At 45.3% G+C, this 20,394-nt stretch overlaps 1 protein-coding gene across 5 annotated transcripts in view; it reads left to right on the forward strand.

Moving 5' to 3' along the window:
* The window catches only part of aqr (aquarius intron-binding spliceosomal factor), a 109,991-nt gene that overhangs the window by 3,431 nt on the left and 86,166 nt on the right, over nucleotides 1-20,394 (forward strand). For 3 of the 5 annotated variants that reach the window (XM_070879002.1, XM_070879003.1, XM_070879004.1), the window contains exons 2-6: nucleotides 7,316-7,426; nucleotides 15,342-15,398; nucleotides 15,823-15,863; nucleotides 16,811-16,846; nucleotides 16,961-17,081. In XM_070879002.1, coding sequence (XP_070735103.1) covers nucleotides 7,352-7,426; nucleotides 15,342-15,398; nucleotides 15,823-15,863; nucleotides 16,811-16,846; nucleotides 16,961-17,081 — 330 coding nt within the window. In that variant the 5' untranslated portion in view covers nucleotides 7,316-7,351. The remainder of the gene's footprint in view (nucleotides 1-7,315; nucleotides 7,427-15,341; nucleotides 15,399-15,822; nucleotides 15,864-16,810; nucleotides 16,847-16,960; nucleotides 17,082-20,394) is intronic. The other 2 variants (XM_070879006.1, XM_070879005.1) reach the window with 1 other exon arrangement.

Raw genomic sequence — 20,394 nt, forward strand, 5'->3', positions numbered from 1 at the left:
CTCTACCAGTCACCCAAGTACCATAAAAATATTACCGATATTTCTTCACAACTTTCCTTTCTCTGCCTCTGCACCGAACGACTACTTATCCTCGGTGATTTCAACTTCCATCTCAATTCATCATGCGCTCTCTCTCCTCTGAGTTCACTAGCCTCCTATCGTCCCTTAATCTCTCCCTCCATGTAAACTCCCAAACCCATATTTACAGCCACCCCTTTGACCTTGCCGTCTCTCATGGCCTCGCTACTCCCTTCGTGTCAATTGGCGATAAGGCCATCTCTGACCACTTCCTCGTATTGCTCTCCACCCATATCCCCCTTCCAACACCCCAACCCCAACCCTACCTCCTGTGTCTGCCCCTGGAAAAAAATCTCCTGACTCTCTTACAACTGCACTTATAACTTCCAACTGTCCAGCCTTTGGCCCTCCATTCACCATAACATTTCTGCAACTACTAATCTGCTCAATCTCACCCTCACCACCACCTTTGATGCCCTAGTACCTATTAAAACAATTACTCTCTCTCACCCTTGCTGTTCACCCTGGTAAAGCCCTGATCTTCGCTCCCTGAAGTTCAAGGGACGTAGACTTGAACGAATATGGCGGACAACTGGTTTAGCTATTCACCACCAGATCTGGCTGGACTATATAAAGCACTATCGGGTCGTGCTCTCGTCTGCCAAAATTGTTCACTATTCCAGAATCATTCTGGAATGTAAAGATAAACCCCGGCTTCTATTCTCCACTGCTAACTGTCTTTTTAAACCCCTCTCCCCAGTCTCCAGCCTCACCTCCGACAATTAAGTGTGAGGAGCTCATGGACTTCTTTGTCTCTAAGAATGACACCATCCATTCGGCCGCCTCTGCCTCTTCCCTTCTTTCCTCTCGCCCACTTTCCAAACTTCATCTAAGGATCCCCCCTGCCCCACCCCTGACCTCACATCTTTCTCCAGTTTCTTTCCGATCTCCCCTCATAACCTTTCCGAGCTCATCCTGTCCATGAGACCCACTTCCTGCTCCCTTGGCCCTATTCCCACCAAATTGCTAACCACCCAACTTCCTTTTCTGACTCCCAAGTTAGCTGAGATTGTTAAACGTTCTCTCTCCTCGGGTACTGTCCCCCCCTCCCTCAAATCTGCCGTCATCAACCCTCTCCTCAAAAAAACACAATCCTCGACCCCTCCGTCCTTTCAAACTACCGCCCCATCTCCAACCTCCCTTTCCTCTGCAAAGTTCTTGAATGTGTTGTCACCTCCCAAATCCGTGCCCATCTTTCCCGCAATTCCATGTTTGAATCCCTCCAATCTGGATTCTGTGCCTGCCACAATACCAAAACGTGTCTCATCAAAGTCACAAATGACATCCTTTGTGACTGTGACAAAGGCAAACTATTCCTTCTCATCCTACTTAACTTGTCTGCAGCCTTAGACACGGTTGACCTCACTATCCTTCTCCAACGCCTCTCCACCATCGTCCAGCTGGGTGGGACTGCACTTGTCTGGTTCCATTCTTACCAATTATTCATAGCCAGAGAATTATCTGCAATGGCTTCTCTTCCCACCCCCACATCGTTACCTCTGGTGTCCTCCAAGGATCGATCCTTGGTCCCCGATTTCTCTTCGACATGTTGCCCCTTGGCGATATCATCCGAAAACACATCGTCAGTTTCCAGATGTGTTGCGATGACGCCCAACTCTACCTCACTACCACTTCCCTCCACCCCTCCATGGTCTCTAAATTGTCAGACTGCTTGACATCCAGTTCTAGATGAGCAGAAATTTTCTCTAATTGAATATCGGTCCTCACCACAAATGCAGATCCCTAGCCACAGACACCATCCCTCTCCCCAACATCGGTCTGAGGCTGATCCACATTTCTGTCTGGTAGCAACCTTGGTGTCATATTTGACCGTGAAATGAGCTTTTGACCACGTATTTGCAGCATAACTAAAACCGCCTATTTCCACCTCTGTAACTTCACTCATTTTCCACCCTTGCCTCAGCTTATCCGCTGCCAAAGCCCTCATTCATGCCTTTGTTACCTCTAGACTTGATTATTTCAACGCACTCCTGGCTGGCCTCCCACATTCTACCCTACATAAACTCAAGGTGATCCAAAACTCTGTTGCCCGTGTCCTAATTCGCACCATGTCCCGCTCATACATCACCCTTGTACTCGCTGACCTACATTGGCTTCCGGTTAAGCAACGCCTCGATTTCAAAATTCTCATCCTCATTTTGAAATTCCTCCATGGCCTTGCCTCTCCCTATCTCTCTCATCTCCTCCAGCCCCACAACCGTCCTGCTTCCCCCCCCCCCCCCCCTCCAGAGATGTCTGCGCTCCTCTAATTCTGCCCTCTTGAGCAATTCTGATAATAATCATTCCACCATTGGTGGCCGTGCCATCTGTTGCCTCGGCCCTAAGCTCGGGAACTCCCTGCCTAAACCTCTCGGCCTCTTTACCCCTTCAAGACGCTCCATAAAACCTACCTCGTTGACCAACTGTGCTAGTTTCTACTTCTACGGTTCGGTGTCAATTTTTAAAAATCTCATAATACTCCTGTGAAGTACCTTGGGAAGTTTCACTAGGTTAAAGGTGCATTGTGTATATATACACACACCAGTTGTTGTTGTTGAATAGTTGTGGCACCTATACCTAATGTAAAAACTCACCTTTATTGACTGGTATCTCCTCACGAAGCTTTTATAGTTATGTAAGTGCACAATTATTTCTCAAATGCCTCTAATTTCTAGAGTCTTATGTTGCAAAAGCTAAGCGTTTAAATGGAGTGTAAACAGTATAGTGCATTAAACTTAAATGGGGAATGCAATATTTATGGACTCAGACACTTGTGTACTGATCTGTTTGCTAAAACACATCCATAAAATTAAGCTGATCTATAAAACAATATTTTGTTGGGAGTCAGAAGGCAATATAAATATGAATGAATTCTTATTTATTTATTGCAGTCGGACCCTTTTTTCATGGCCATGCTACATGATTTGGGAAAGATTGTTTGCAGATATTTAACATTTCCTGTTTTTAAATATCCTTTCTTGTGAATATATTGCAATGTAAGCATAAGGCCCATGCTTTCGTACGCCTCGGTAAATACGTTGACTATGACTTGGAGTTCAGCCTCTGTATGTGCGCAGATGCAGGCGTCGTCCGCGTACTGTAGTTCGATGACAGAGGTTGGGGTGCTCTTGAACCTAGCCTGGAGACGACGAAGGTTGAACAGATTCCCACTGGGTCTGTAGTTTAGTTCCACTTCAGCGGGGAGCTTGTTGACTGTGAGGTGAAGCATGGCCTTACGTTAAACATCTGTAAGAAAAAGGTCCTCCACCAGCCTGTCCATGCTACTCAGTACTGCCCCCTCAAAGTCCATGGCCCCGCCCTGGACAACGTGGACCATTTCCCATACCTCGGGATCCTCTTATCAACAAGAGCAGACATTGACGACGAGATTCAACACCGCCTCCAGTGCGATTACAGGGATGTAGTAATACCCGCCCTCCTGTATGGTTCAGAGATATGGACCATGTACAGTAGACATCTCAAGTCGCTGGAGAAATACCACCAACGATGTCTCCACAAGATCCTACAAATCCCCTGGGAGAACAGATGCACCAATATTAGCGTCCTCGACCAAGCCAGCATTGATTTGGAATCTATATGGGTAGAGCTGCAGAACAGCAAAGGGCAAAAAACGTTAGTGGGAGTTGTGTACAGACCTCCAAACAGTAGTAGTGATGTTGGGGAGGGTATCAAACAGGAAATTAGGGGTGCATGCAATAAAGGTGCAGCAGTTATCATGGGTGACTTTAATATGCATATAGATTGGGCTAACCAAACTGGAAGCAATACGGTGGAGGAGGATTTTCTGGAGTGCATAAGGGATGGTTTTCTAGACCGATATGTCGAGGAACCAACTAGGGGGGAGGCCATCTTAGACTGGGTGTTGTGTAATGAGAGAGGATTAATTAGCAATCTCGTTGTGCGAGGCCCCTTGGGGAAGAGTGACCATAATATGGTGGAATTCTACATTAGGATGGAGAATGAAAGAGTTAATTCAGAGACCATGGTCCAGAACTTAAAGAAGGGTAACTTTGAAGGTATGAGGCATGAATTGGCTAGGATAGATTGGCGAATGATACTTAAGGGGTTGACAGTGGATGGGCAATGGCAGACATTTAGAGACCACATGGATGAACTACAACAATTGTACATCCCTGTCTGGCGTAAAAATAAAAAAGGGAAGGTGGCTCAACCGTGGCTATCAAGGGATAGTATTAAAGCCAAGGAAGTGGCATACAAATTGGCCAGAAATAGCAACGAACCCGGGGACTGGGAGAAATTTAGAACTCAGCAGAGGAGGAGAAAGGGTTTGATTAGAGCAGGGAAAATAGAGTACGAGAGGAAGCTTGCAGGGAACATTAAAACGGACTGCAAAAGCTTCCATAGATATGTAAAGAGAAAAAGGTTAGTAAAGACAAACGTAGGTCGCCTGCAGTCAGAATCAGGGGAAGTCATAACGGGGAACAATGAAGTGGCAGACCAATTGAACAAGTACTTTGGTTCGGTATTCACTAAGGAGGACACAAACAACTTTCCGGTTATAAAAGGGGTCAGAGGGTCCAGTAAGAAGGAGGAACTGAGGGAAATCCTTATTAGTCGGGAAATTGTGTTGGGGAAATTGATGGGATTGAAGGTCGATAAATCCCCAGGGACTGATGGTCTGCATCCCAGAGTACTTAAGGAGGTGGCCTTGGAAATAGCGGATGCACTGACAGTCATTTTCCAACATTCCATAGACTCTGAATCAGTTCCTATGGAGTGGAGGGTAGCCAATGTAACCCCACTTTTTAAAAAAGGAGGGAGAGAGAAAACAGGGAATTATCGGCCGGTCAGCCTGACATCGGTAGTGGGTAAAATGATGGAATCAATTATTAAGGATATCATAGCAGCGCATTTGGAAAGAGGTGACATGATAGGTCCAAGTCAGCATGGATTTGTGAAAGGGAAATCGTGCTTGACAAATCTTCTGGAATTTTTTGAGGATGTTTCCAGTAGAGTGGACAAGGGAGAAACAGTTGATGTGGTGTATTTGAACTTTCAGAAGGCTTTCGACAAGGTCCCACACAAGAAATTAATGTGCAAAGTTAAAGCACATGGGATTGGGGGTAGTGTGCTGACGTGGATTGAGAACTGGTTGGCAGACAGGAAGCAAAGAGTCGGAGTGAATGGGTACTTTTCAGAATGGCAGGCAGTGACTAGTGGGGTACCGCAAGGTTCTGTGCTGAGGCCCCAGCTGTTTACATTGTACATTAATGATTTAGACGAGGGGATTAAATGCAGTATCTCCAAATTTGCAGATGACACTAAGTTGGGTGGCAGTGTGAGCTGCGAGGAGGATGCTATGAGGCTGCAGAGACTTGGATAGGTTAGGTGAGTGGGCAAATGCATGGCAGATGAAGTATAATGTGGATAAATGTGAGGTTATCCACTTTGGTGGTAAAAACAGAGAGACAGACTATAATCTGAATGATGACAGATTAGGAAAAGGGGAGGTGCAACGAGACCTGGGTGTCATGGTACATCAGTCATTGAAAGTTGGCATGCAGGTACAGCAGGCGGTTAAGAAAGCAAATGGCATGTTGGCCTTCATAGCGAGGGGATTTGAGTACAGGGGCAGGGAGGTGTTACCACAGTTGTACAGGGCCTTGGTGAGGCCACACCTGGAGTATTGTGTACAGTTTTAGTCTCCTAACTTGAGGAAGGACATTCTTGCTATTGAGGGAGTGCAGCAAAGGTTCACCAGACTGATTCCCGGGATGGTGGGACTGACATATCAAGAAAGACTGGATCAACTGGGCTTGTATTCACTGGAGTTCAGAAGAATGAGAGGGGATCTCATAGAAACATTTAAAATTCTGATGGATTTAGACAGGTTAGATGCAGAAAGAATGTTCCCAATGTTGGGGAAGTCCAGAACCAGGGGTCACAGTCTAAGGATAAGGGGTAAGCCATTTAGGACCGAGATGAGGAGAAACGTCTTCACCCAGAGAGTGGTGAACCTGTGGAATTCTCTACCACAGAAAGTTGTTGAGGCCAATTCACTAAATATATTCAAAAAGGAGTTAGATGTAGTCCTTACTACTAGGGAGATCAAGGGGTATGGTGAGAAAGCAGGAATGGGGTACTGAAGTTGCATGTTCAGCCATGAACTCATTGAGTGGCAGTGCAGGCTCGAAGGGCCGAATGGCCTACTCCTGCACCTATTTTCTATGTTTCTATGAAGCACTGACCACACTTGATCAGCTCTGCTGGGCAGGCTACATTGTTTGCATGCCAGGCACGAGACTCCCAAAGCAAGCGCTCTACTCTGACCTTCATGGCAAACGAGCCAAAGGTGGGCAGAGGAAACGTTACAAAGACACCCTCAAAGCCTCCCTGATAAAGTGCAACATCCCCACTGACACCTGGGATCCCTGGCCAAAGACCGCCCTAAGTGAGGAAGTGCATCCGGGAGGGCGCTGAGCACCTCGAGTCTCAGAAATCAAGCGCAGGCAGCGGAAAGAGCGTGCGGCAAACCTGTACCACCCACCTTTTCCTCAACGTCTATCTGTCCCACCTGTGACAGGGGCAGTGGTTCTCGTATTGGACTGTTCAGCCACCTAAGGACTCATATTTTTAGAGTGGAAGCAAGTCTTCCTTGATTCTGAGGGACTGCCTATGATGATGATGATGCTGATGATGACTGCAATGTCTGTCTTTCTACTGTTTACTTGTACACTGGTGTTATGTTTTGCTAAAATGTTGTTTGCTTCAGTATTCTCGTAGGAACTAAACTATTGTGAATGGGTACGCTGTTAGTTAAAATGACAATTGTGACCTTCAGCAGCAGGTTGGAAATGGTCCATCCACTGTAAATAGTCATATTGCCAACTTCTAATGTGAAATTCATAAAGAAATTAGATACATATTTTTAAAAACTGAAATTAATTTCTCCAAACTAAACCATTGTGTGGTATTGCCCAATTACTTTTTTTTTAATAAGAGATGAGTTGAAGCATATTTCCAAATGTTTACAGTAATTTTACAAACAGTATTTGTAAAATTCTGCCAGCCAGAAAAAAGTTGAACTTGAAACATTTTGTTTATATATCGAAGTGATGAACTTGATCATTCCCTGAGTTCTGAAAAACAAAAATGGAAAATAACTTTTATTGTTTACCTAGGACAGTAGTATGCTAAAGATTCTTAATTAATTTGAAGGTAAAACAAATTCTTATAGCGTATATCTTTTTCCCAGTTCTGACTTTCAAACCACTAACAGATTAATCAGAAAATGGAGCCTATACCTCAAGGAAAGAAAATGGTGGCACCCACTATATCTCAGATAAATGCCGAATATGTTACCCAGGTAAGGTGTGTGTGATGTGCAAATGACATGGTAGTGTTTCGGTGTAGTCTTTTTGTATTTCGTGACTGAAAAAAATGATTCAGATCTTTTTCACCAGGGATTTATTTATAATATTTATGACTAATATTTTTCAACAAGAGGCTGTGTGATGTCTGTACCAGATTCTGTCATGCACGACACCTGTAGAATTCCTAGACCATATAATAGAAGGTACTAATTTTTAACATTAAACACGGATTGATTACACAAATTGTGATATAAGTTGTGTGGGATAAACATATTTAACATCTAAATATCAAGTTTATGTTTAATTTAGTCCAGCAATACAGGGGTATTGTGGGATCCTGATTAATTTATAATTATAGAGTAGCTGTGTTGTTCACTAACAATGGAAAAGGTTGCAGCGTGGTTGGCACCAAAGCACAGTCATAGGGTTAAGCGATGTTCCGACCAGATAATAGGAACATGCTGCGAAACAGTGAACAGCAGGAGGAAGGGGCATGATGTGGTAATCATATCATGAACAAGGTGATAGCTATCTGCAATGGACAGCTGGATCATAACCAGCGGCCAGTCCGGAGTCGACAAACTGACCCCAGTGGGGCCCCCCTGCTGTTAATCAGGGAATGGGAAAACCCCACGTTCGCGACTATAACTGAAGCTGTAATACGCGGTAGAGTGCGCTTTATTCTTAGTAACTGCAAGATGTAACTGAGCCAATAAAGTTTGCCTGGATGCTACCACCGGACTTGAGTCTCGTCAACTGCTAAGAATAGGAGACCCTACATTCTGGCGTAGTCGGCAAGATCGCTGAATGACAGCCGCTGGGAGGCCCTCGGACCCACGTCGACACGAGGGTAAGGACACCTCTTAAATAAAGTCCTCGTCCGAAGTCTTTCGCGGCAGGCGTCATTCACCCGATCTTTAAAAGAACTGTCTGTGGGTAGTATTAGGGTCGAGACTCCCGTAACTGAGAGCTCTCCACTCGACAGAACATAAGGTCCTGTCCCGGACTTAAGGTCCACATCTCGCACCCGCCGTAACTAAAGGTTCTAAATCGGCACAATGGCTGAAAGCGGAAACAAAAACTGTCCCACGACCGAAAAAGGAGGGCTGGCCCCACCAGAGATCACGGATGAGGAAGTGTTAGAAAGCCTTGGGGAATACATCGAACAGCGGTTTGATTTACGAAAGATGTGCTGAAATTGAACAAAAGTACGGAACCTCTAAGGGTCAATGGACCCTGGACGATATAAAAAGCGTATGGGGGAAAACCACGCGCATAAAAGATAAAGAAAGGACCTGCTGGTCCCTGGCCGTCATGAGCTAAGTTCGATAGAGAAAAGAAATCATGACCCAGTCCAAATTCGATCGGGATCTGAAAGCTGCTAATGATAAAATTAAGGCACTTGGGGAACAAGTGACCAAGAAAAATTCGGAAATAGAGAAGAAAGGGAAAGAGATAACTAAACCGAAGGGTGAGATTAAAGATTCGGTCGCAGCCAGAACGCAGGGGCCGCGTCTGGAGTACAAAGCCTTCTATCCAAGTCTGGCACAAGTAGGGAAAGAACACCGACAGCTGGAAAGGCAACAGGTGGGAGTAGCGATGTCGATTTCGGATTCGGGCTTCTCGTCATCCGACGAGGACTCGGACGACAGCAATATTAGCCCTACTAAAAACAACGAGACGCGGAACCCGAAAAAATAGATAAATGTTCAAAAGAACTCCCAACACCCGAAAAAGGGGAGGGCGAGAACTTGGGAACAATTAGATCGACTACGAAGTATTTACGCACTCCATCCTTTGGACGGAGTCCAGATTCTGACCGTCATGGTGCCGGGACGATCGGCATGTAAACTCCAGAGGGCAGTAAAAGAGGCACTTGGAGACACTGGACAGGGGATTGACGTAGCCTGGGGAGGAAGTGAAAGGGTGGTTAAGAAAGTACGAGCTGGCAAGGACAGATTGGAGTAAGATTGCAGTGTGCCAGCAAAAAGGCACAGAGGAGGTACTCGCGTATGAGGAGTGATTCAAGTCTACGTGGCTGGAACATTCGGGTCTGCATCAAGATGCGGAGCAGATGGATGACGAAAGAGTCGACCCTTGAAGGCTACCTTTATGGCGGGGTTGAAACCAGAACTATCTAAATTAGTGGAGGCGACCCTGGAAGATTGGGATGATCGGGGAACCTCCTTCGTGCAGTTGGTAGACCGGTGTAGCCAGTTAGATCGGGATTTAACTTCAACGGTCCGAGTAATGCAGACTGGATGGAAACCAAAGGACGGGAGGGATAGATGTCCGGAAGACTGCCGGGAAAGTGCCACTATTGCGGTAAAGAGGGACATTGGGCCCGATCGTGCCAAGCGAAGAAACTGAACAACCAGGGAAGCTCAGGGATGGGCCAGAAACAGGCTGACAGGCGGTTAGTGATGGAACGGTTTAAAGAACTTTCCTTCGATCAGCTGCAGTTGCTGGAGTGTGCAAAAAACTCGTGGAGCCCACCCCCTCCCCGGCAGGATCCCTGTTAGCATTAATACATCAACGCAGGGGCGGACTATATGTCAGTGTGGGAGTGGGCGACCAAGAGACTGATTGTTTATTGGACACGGGCAGAATTGATGTGCGTGCCCGAAAATTATAAATTCCCCCTCGACGGGACAACCCGTGTGGCACATGGAGTCGGAGGCCATAAGCTGATACTCCACCGAACCCAGCCGATGTGTTTAGTTCTGGGACCACATGAAGTAGCCGCATCGGTCTGGGTGGGACAGCCCCTACTCGGGGTGGACATCTTGACGAAAAAAGATTCCTCCCTGGACTTTGAGGACGGCCAAGTCACATGATCGATCCGATCCCTGCAGAGGGAAGAGCTAAGGGACTATCCGATATGGGCCAAGGACAAACATGACTGTGGCTTGCTTAAAATGGACCTGGTTACCTTCACCGGGACTCCACCTCCTTGCACCAAACGGTACCCGATCAGCCCGACATCAATCCAAGGAATATTACCCATCATCCGGCAGTTAGAAGAACAAGGAGTACGAGTTAAGACCCACAGCCCATCCAACAGCCCCGTGTGGCCAGTGCATAAGGGTAAAGACACCTGGCGCATGACGGTGGACTACTGGAAGGCCAACCAGTGCATTGACCAAAAAGCCCCGTTGGTAGCGGACCCCTCCACTATATTTCAGGCTTTGATGCTGGAAGACAAGTACTTCTCCGTTATTGATATGGCCAACGGATTCTGGGCAATTCCGTTGGCCCCGGAGGTGTAGCCATGGTTTGCCTTTACCATCCAGGGACAGCAATACACCTGGAGCCATCTACCTCAAGGGTTCCACAACAGCCCAACGGAGTTCCACATGGCCCTGCAGGGTCACTTAAGGGAGCTACCCCCGATGGGATTACAGTCATACAATATGTCGATGATATCCTACTGGCTTCCACCACGGAAGAACAGCATGAACAAGACGCGCTGACCATATTGGACCATCTCGTTGAAAAGGGATACAAGGCCAGTATGGCCAAGGTCCAGATAGCCCAGGAAGAAGTAATTTACCTCGGACAAAAGATCTCAATGGGAAAGCGGGGACTGACCCAGGATAGGACCGAGGCTATTCACGCGGCTAAACAACCCGCCACAATCCAGGAACTTTGATCCTTCTTGGGTCTGTGCAATTTTAATAGGAACTGGGTGGACTCCTACACGCAATTGGCACAACCATTGAATGACCTGCTAAAAGGAACACGGACCTCAAAAGAAGCTATCACCCTGGCTGAGGAGCAAAAGGAGGCTTTTGAAAAACTGAAACAGGCCCTGTGCACGGCACTCGCCCTAGGGATCCCGGACACCAGGAAGTCCTTCACCTTATTCATGCATGAAAAAGGAGGATACATGACTGCTCTCCTGACTCAAGAACATGGGGACCAATAGAGGCCCATCAGATACTACTCGGCCAAACTGGACACAGTGGCTCTCAGATGGGGAAGTTGCCTGAGGGCCATGGAAACTACATGCCGAGCAGTAATGGTAACGGCAGGATTAGTCTTAGACCAGAAACTGATCATCAAGTGTCCCCGTACAGTACATGCTATGCTATCCATGAACCGGGTCACCCAGGTGACCTCAGCCCAATGGACCAGATGGACGACAGTCTTGGAAGCTCCAAACCTGCATATTGTACGAGCTAGCTTGGTTAATCTGCCACCATGCTCCCCCTGCCTGAAGAAGGGTATGAAGACCAGCACGACTGTGCGGGCATGTTAGAAGAAGCAGAAGGAGCCGCTGCGACAGCCGAAGAGCCGTTACTCAATCTGGACTTGATCCTGTTTACGGACGGGTCCTCATCTGTGGAGAATGGAATCCGGAAGGCAGGCTGGGCAGTCACGACACAGCACGAGGTAGTAAGGAATGGGGGGGGGGCTCCCCGCCGGAACCTCCGCTCAGCAGGCCGAATTGAGAGTGCTGGCCGAAGCCTGCAGGGTAGCCGAGGGACAAACAGCTAATATATACACGGATTCCAGGTACGCATTTGGGGTGGCACATGATTTCGGCCAGTTATGGCGGAAGAGAGGATTCTTGACTGCAGCAGGAACCCCAATATGGAATGGGGCAGGAGTCCGCGACCTACTTGAAGCATGACTGCTGCCAGAGGAGGTATCCATCCTGAAATGCAAGGCCCATACGAAGGAGAATACAGATGAGGCTAAACGGAACGCACGGGCCGACCAGGCAGCTAAGGAAGCCGCCTTAATGGAACCAGAGAAGGGCACCGTTGTATGTCAACTGGGGACCCAAACACTGACACAGGACCTGGCAAAAATGCAGGAGGAATGTCTCCGGACGGAAAAATGGGAATGGATAAGTGAGGGGATAAAGCTATGGGCGGATGGAATTCGGAGGCAGCCTGAGGCAGGAAAACCAGTGGCACCACAAGCGCTAATGCCCTTTTTGGCCCAACAAATACACTCCTGGGGGCACTTAGCCCCCCCAACAAATGACGGCTCGATTCCAGAAGAGCTTGTGGGGCTGAGGTTTTAGGAAACACGCTCAAGCCACGGTGGACAGGTGCGTCACTTGCCAGAAAAATAACCCCGGGCACTCCACTACAATGCCCCTTCTCCGACCTCCAGCCCCGGCAAGGCCTTTCCGAGATTTACAAGTAGATTACATCTCATTGTCCCCATGTCAGGGGTATACGGATGTCTTAGTGATTGTGGATCGATTTCTCTGGGTGGGTGGAAGTCGTACCCACCCGAAGGAGCACCGCCACGCACACGGCTAAGGTGCTGTGTAAAGACTATATACCCAGATGGGGAGTCCCCGCAAGTATTGACTCTGATCAGGGGACCCATTTTACTGGAGCCGTGTGCCGAGAGGTCTGCAGATTGCTCAACATCACCTGGAATCTACATTACCCTTATCACCCACAGTCGTCAGGCCAAGTGGAGCGTATGAATTGAACTTTGAAACAACAACTGGCCAAGTACCACCAAGAGGGGACCCCGTGGCCTCAAGCACTCCCAATGGTCTTGTGTAGCATCAGGACCACCCCAAACCGAACAACGGGCTTAAGCCCTTTTGAGGTGATCACCGGGAGACCAATGTCTCTCCCAGGGACCATCAATTTGCGAAAAGCAGACCGTTACCTGATGAGTGACACATTGTTGGAATATTGCCAGAATTTAACAAACGCTATCAGTTCTGCTTCCCAACAGGTAAAAGTGGCTTGGGGAAAACCCCCAGAGGGAGGACACTATATCGTCCCAGGAGTTTGGGTATATGTAAAGAAAATACACACAGAACCGCTGGGAGCCAAGTGGGAAGGACCGTACCAAGTATTACTGACAACCCGATCGGCGGTTAAAATCCAAGGGAAGAAGGCTTGGATCCATGCCTCGCACGTTAAATGGGCACCCGTATCGGAAACAGACTAAAAGAACTGAACTTTTGAACTCAACAAAACGTTTGGACTGATTGTACTCGTGGGTCTGACCCTACCTCTGTGTAACATGGAGCTTACATGTAAATACTTTTATGTACATGGCATATAGCTATGCTAAGGAAGCCAACATCTCCAGTTGTTGGATATGTGCGCAGGTACCTACCCATTCAAAGGGAGGAATTCCTTTGAGACCGGTCCCCCACAATGAATCTAAGATGGCGGAATGGTTTTTTAACCAGAACCGTACGAATGGGAACAGGGCCAATAGTCTGGGGGAAGACATAGGATTACCAAAGGCCGAATGGCGGTCGGCGGGTTATGGGTTAAACGTCTTTTTGGGGTGGTATCAGCCCAATTATAATCAGACCCTAAAACCCCCGTTCTTGGCCCTCATTAACATATCAGGAATAGGAAGGCCACAAGGGTCGGTATGTCTGATCAGAAACCAAACTGGAGGGCAGGGAATGGGGAATAGTACGTGTAGGCAAAACGTGAATATGACGAAAGGAAGCATGCAGAGCTTCCTGCATTTCCCGAATAAGACCACCCTGGGCTAGAACTTTACACAAGGATGGGTAGTGATAGGAAGTGGCCGATATTCCCCATACAACGGTACCTACTTTATTTGTGGCCACAGGGCTTATTCCTGGCTGCTACAGAACTGGACAGGATCTTGTTTATTTGGGTTATGTGATACCCTACATTCGTCATTCCACTTCCCTTCCAGGGTTGTTTACTCCACAAAGGAGTAAACAGGCGATTACGGAGACTGAAAGGTTCTTCGCCATTCTGGTTCCTTGGTATGGAACTGGCAAATTAGCAAGGGAGTCCATTAACATGGCATCTGTCCTGGAAAAGGTGGCTAATGACACCGCGGGAGCCCTACTTAAACGCTGAAATGGTGGCCATTCGCACAGTGGCCTTACAAAACCGAATGGCCTTAGACTTTATCCTGGCGGAGAGGGAGGGGACATGTGCCTTGATAGGCACCGAATGTTACACGTATATCCCGGATAGTTCCGAGGATATCACCAACCTAGCAGACCACATCAAAAAGGAGATAGAACAGCTGAAACAACCCCCAGCTACCACACTGTGGAGCTGGGCCACAGGATGGCTAGGCTCCGTGGGCAGCTCATTGGTATAAGGGATTATATTTGTATTTGCTGTAATAGTAGCATTATACTGTTTGTTTGCTTTGATTAGATGTTTGGCTATGCGTATGATGACAACAACTAACCGCGGGATAAGGAATGTGGAAGGGGGCTTTCACCAACCACTTCTGCACCTTAAGAAGAGGATATATATATAATCGGGGCATTATGATTCCGGCTAAGGAGGGAATCAAAGGGGGGATTGTGGGACTTGATTAATTTATAATTATAGAGTAGCTGTGTGCTGTGTACGTGCTCACTAACAATGGAAAAGGTTGCAGCGTGGTTGGGGTCAAAGCACATTCACAGGGTTAAGCGCTGTTCCGACCAGATAACAGGAACGTGCTGCGAAACAGTGAACAGCAGGAGGAAGGGGCATGATGTGGTAATCATATCGTGACCAAGGCGATTGCTATCTGCAATGGACAGCTGGGTCATAACCAGTCCGGAGTCGACAAACTGACCCCAGTAACAGCAGGGGGCCAATCTGGGAATGGGAAAACCCCACGTTCGTGACTATAACTGAAGCTGTAACACGCGGTAGAGTGCGCTTTATTCTTAGTAACTACAAGATGTAACTGAGCCAATAAAGTTTGCCTGGATACTACCACCGGACTCGAGTCTCATCAGCTGCTAAGAATAGGAGACCCTACAGGTATACTTATTATTAATCCAGTCAATGTTGTGCCAGATAAAAATATGCTCTCTGACTTTACAGTCAAAGTTGTGGTATAGGTTTTCACAGATCCACCATGCCATTTTGCACTGAAGTAGTGGTTTGGAAGTGTTTACAATATCTATCTTCCTATTTTCAGCTATCAAATAGATATTGGGCACCTCACGTGAAGAAAAAAATGACATTTGATTCTAAGGTAAATTATGTTTTGTTTTCTTATGTTCAAAACACCCGCACTGTACAGAAATGTGATGGCACCAACAAAATACAAGATGTGTTATCACAATCAGTTCATGACCAATAGAATATAGAAATCTCATGATTATATTCATGATGTGGAAAAATATTTTTTAACTGCAGAGTTAGATAACTAAAGCTTATTGTATAACTGGAGCTTGCAATGCAGGTTAAGTGGTCCAACAAAAGCACAATCCCCTTTCCATTACAGTGAATGTAATGTATTCCAAATCTAGCTGGACCTCATGGCAACTGAACTGTTCAATAAATCTGTTCCCTCCCCTAACCTCACCCAAAACTGATCAGTCTTTTATATTGAGGCATTGGAAATAAATTGACTCATTCTGATATTTTGTGTTCCTTTTTTTTCTGTGCCACAACAGGTCATTGAAGATGTGTATCAGAAAGAAATTGTGAAGACAAAGTAAGTTGCACTGATTTTTGTGATTTTTAAGGTCTTTTCCTTCTGCAACTTGCATATTACTTTGTACTAAAGAACCCCAGAATTCTAAAAGTGCTCTGCATGATGTCACACGTGGTCATTATGTTGGTCTTGCCAGGAGACGAATGTTTTTGGCACCTGAAGGTTTTCCGCTGCAAATTCTGTTTATTGCTACCAAGTGCCAGTGCATCTTTTTAAGAACATTCCCACCATAAAAGATCTGTTGTTGGGAATTTGAAATAAATGTTGATTCTTTACACTATTATTGAATAGACAAGGTACGGGGTGGGGAGAATTGATGTTCCCAAGTAAACATAAAATGAGAGTAACAGCATTGCAATTCACCATAAGAATTTGAAGCAAGACAACAAAAATGCTGCATGTGCCCTTTCATTTTCAATATATATCAAGGATATAAGCATAAAAGTGAACATGTGCATCTCCATCTTCAATTAGAATCCAGTTTTCTGTATTGAAAAGCCTAATATAAATGTGTGATCTGTTTTCTAACCAAATACAAACTTTTCACTGAGTCCTCATGCTATGTAAAATTTATAAAGTGTTAGTCTTGAAAATGAGGTTTAATTCAGTATCATTGTTTGAATTTGATGGGGAAAGAAACTAAGGATTTGATGAGTTAAATTCCCACCCATTTTCCTGGGTTTTCCTTAAACAAAAGAAAGGGAAATGAAACTTGTCAAAATTACAACAGCTTTCTTTCCAATAATTTTTGTGCTGAATTAAGTAAAGAATCTTTTTCTTGCAAGTATGTTTACCGTGTTTCAATGTCCATTTGGATACTTGGGGAATTTGCGCCTAAGACTTTGTACACCATCTCTTTAATGTTGATGGGGCTAAAGCAACACTGTTTTAATGTGGTATTCATAAATATATGCAAACAGCAATTAAATCTTGTTCCTACTTTTCAGGTTTGCAATTAGAAAAATTATGCTGCTTGAATTCAGGTAAACTTTTGTTTGTTTGGGATTTTTTTTTAAAGAAGTAACATTTTTGAAACATTTTTAATGAATGTTATGCCCCCAATTTACTTTTGTATATATTTTTTGGAACATTAATAGCCAGTATCTGGAGAACTATCTCTGGCCAAACTATTCCTCAGCAGTATCCAGCAATGCCTACCTGATGTCCATTTGCTGCATGGTGAATGAAAAGTTTCGAGAAAATGTTCCCGCTTGGGAGGTAAGAGGCATCCGATTATCTGTTTGTAGAGATCAGTGTTGCTCCCTAACCTTTTACTAAACAGTATAATCGGCATTGCAGCCTGAGGGTCTCTCCCAAGATTGTTGCACCAAGGAGTGATGGTACGCAGGACTGTGCCCATGATTTGCCATAAAGCAAACTGCTGGTTTAATTGTGAATAGCTGCAAAGTGGCACTCAACCCCCCTCTCCCACCCAGGAATATAAAGAAATAAAACTACAGGACAAATCATTTTTAATAAATAGTTTAATAGAGTCTTATCATTTGCTGCATGAACTCTCCCTTGCCTTTGTTTGAGAACTAGATAAAGAAAGGGGACTGCACTGAATCCCAGTTCACTCAATATTTCACCGTTGAGTATAAAGATAAAATATGCAGAAGATAAAGGTATGTGGAGTCAGAGGAAATGTATTAGCATGGATCGAGAATTGGCTGGCTAATAGAAAGCAGAGAGTCGGGATAAATGGGTCCTTTTCGGGTAGGAAATCTGTGTTTAGTGGTGTGCCACAGGGATCAGTCTGGGACCACAACTGTTTACAATATACATAGATGACCTGGAAGAGGGGATAGAGTGTAGTGTAACAAAATTTGCAGATGACACAAAGATTAGTTGGAAAGCGGGTTGTGTAGACAGCACAGAGAGGCTGCAAAGAGATTTAGATAGGTTAAGCGAATGGGCTAAGGTTTGGCAGATGGAATACAATGTCGGAAAATGTGAGGTCATCCACCTTGGGGGGAAAAAAAACAGTAAAAGGGAATATTATTTGAATGGGGAGAAATTACAACATGCTGCAGTGCAGAGGGACCTGGGGGTCATTGTGCATGAATCCCAAAATGTTTGCAGGTGCAGCAGGTAATCAGGAAGGCGAATGGAATGTTGGCCTTCATTGCGAGAGGGATGGAGTACAAAAGCAGGGAGGTCCTGCTGCAACTGTACAGGGTATTGGTGAGGCCGCACTTGGCGTACTGCATGCAGTTTTAGTCACGCCGCACCTGGAGTACTGCGTGCAGTTTTGGTCACCTTACTTAAGGAAGGATGTACTAGCTTTGGAAGGGGTACAGAGACGATTCACTAGGCTGATTCCGGAGATGAAGGGGTTACCTTATGATGATAGATTGAGTAGACTGCGTCTTTACTCGTTGGAGTTCGGAAGGATGAGGGGTGATCTTATAGAAACATTTAAAATAATGAAGGGGATAGACAGGATAGAGGCAGAGAGGTTGTTTCCACTGGTCGGGGAGACTAGAACTAGGGGGCACAGCCTCAAAATACAGGGGAGCCAATTTAAAACCGAGTTGAGAAGGAATTTCTTCTCCCAGAGGGTTGTGAATCTGTGTAATTCTCTGCCCAAGGAAGCAGTTGAGGCTAGCTCATTGAATATATTCAAATCACAGATAGATAGATTTTTAACCAATAAGGAAATTAAGGGTGATGAGTCCACGGCCAGACCAGCCGTGATCTTGTTGGGTGGCGGAGCAGGCTCGAGGGGTTAGATGGCCTACTCCTGTTCCTAATTCTTATGTTCTTATGTTCTTATTAATGTTGGGGAAGTCCAGAACCAGGACTTAACTAAGGATAAGGGGTAAGCCATTTAGGACCGAGATGAGGAGAAACTTCTTCACCCAGAGAGTGGTGAACCTGTGGAATTCTCTACCACAGAAAGTTGTTGAGGCCAACAACTATATTCAAAAAGGAGTTAGATGTAGTGTTTACTACTAGGGGGATCAAGGGGTATGGCGAGAAAGCAGGAATGGGGTACTGAAGTTGCATGTTCAGCCATGAACTCATTGAATGGCGGTGCAGGCTCGAAGGGCTGAATGGCCTACTCCTGCACCTATTTTCTATGTTTCTATGAATAGCTTGTGAATGAAGGCCCAGAACCAGATGGGGGTCGCAAGTAGGCTGAGGACACTGGTCAAGGGGAAATGACTCTGTGGGAACTATTGCTAAACACAGTTGAGAACAGCTATTGTTTATATAGTTTAATCCACACATGGACTTAATTTGGATTCGATCATTTTATTTTTATTTTTTCCAACAAATTTCACACACACAGCACTTTTTATTTATTGATCCGCACATAGAGTGACTTGATATTCAAACTTAAAATAGCATTTTCCCATTTGTCCATGTACGTCATAAGATTAGGTACTAGGAGGAAGTTCCTGCTATAAACAATGTGCGTAAAATGGGATGGCCACAGTAACCAATAACAATAGTACTTAGAATTACAGCTGTATTGTTTTTTACATCCAGTACAAACCACTTGAATGCTGCACAGTACAAATATATTTTTTTTGATGGATTCAGCTAATGTCACTTAGTCTGTAATTATATAACCTGCATTTTACTAACTTTAAAAAAAATCTAAAGTTTCTGTTTTTAACATGATGCACTCCGACCCATTGGGCATGATATTTCTTCAACATGGTTTTATCTAGTGGATATGTAATCTATATTCTCTGTCCATTATTTCAAAACTGGCAGTGAGTCAGGAAGCTATGACCCAAATTTTGATTTTATTATTTTGATTCTGCTTAATATGAATGCTGAAACTCCTAAGCTTAAAACCCAGGTTAAAAACACCCAGGTGAGTCTCCTTCCTGGAATTCATTATTACTTTGATCACTTTAAAAAAAAAACCTGTAGTTACTGCAATGCTTAGCTGACTGCAGCAAACTAGCAACAAGACTGATATTGACAGCCAGTAGTCTTGGATATGTGATACAGTGCATCGCCATTGGTCACCTTAATTTGTTGCACAGTAGTCCCATATAACTGCACCTTGGAGATTTTACAAAAAGACCAAATCGAAACTCTCAAGGATTTTGCAAGCAATATGTATTGTAGTGTACATTAAGTTGACTATTGATACAGTGTGCCTCACAGCACTTATTTCGCTGTTCAAAAGATTGAGAGTATTCTGTCACAATTGCAGTGATCACGCATAGTCCATTTTTAATTTTCTTTCACTAGATTCTCTTGTATGGTGTTTAAGCCTGGGCTGAATTGCAGAATTTAGTGTACAGACATTTAACAATTTACTCTGGCTCAATCCATACAAATGAGTGGTAGTCTGATACTTAGTCTCTTTACATTTGGTATGTGTCAGCTGTGGCTCAGTTGGTAGCAGTCTTGCCTCTGAGTGAGAAGGTTGTGGGTTCAAGTCCTACTTCAGAAACTTGAGTACAAAAATCTAGGCTGACACTCCAGTGCAGTACTGAAGGACTGTTGCACTGTCAGAGGTGCCATCTTTCGGATGAGACGCTAAACCGAAGTCCCGACTGCTCTC

Source organism: Pristiophorus japonicus, chromosome 4 (assembly GCF_044704955.1).
Source record: "Pristiophorus japonicus isolate sPriJap1 chromosome 4, sPriJap1.hap1, whole genome shotgun sequence".
NCBI classification, from domain to species: domain Eukaryota; kingdom Metazoa; phylum Chordata; class Chondrichthyes; family Pristiophoridae; genus Pristiophorus; species Pristiophorus japonicus.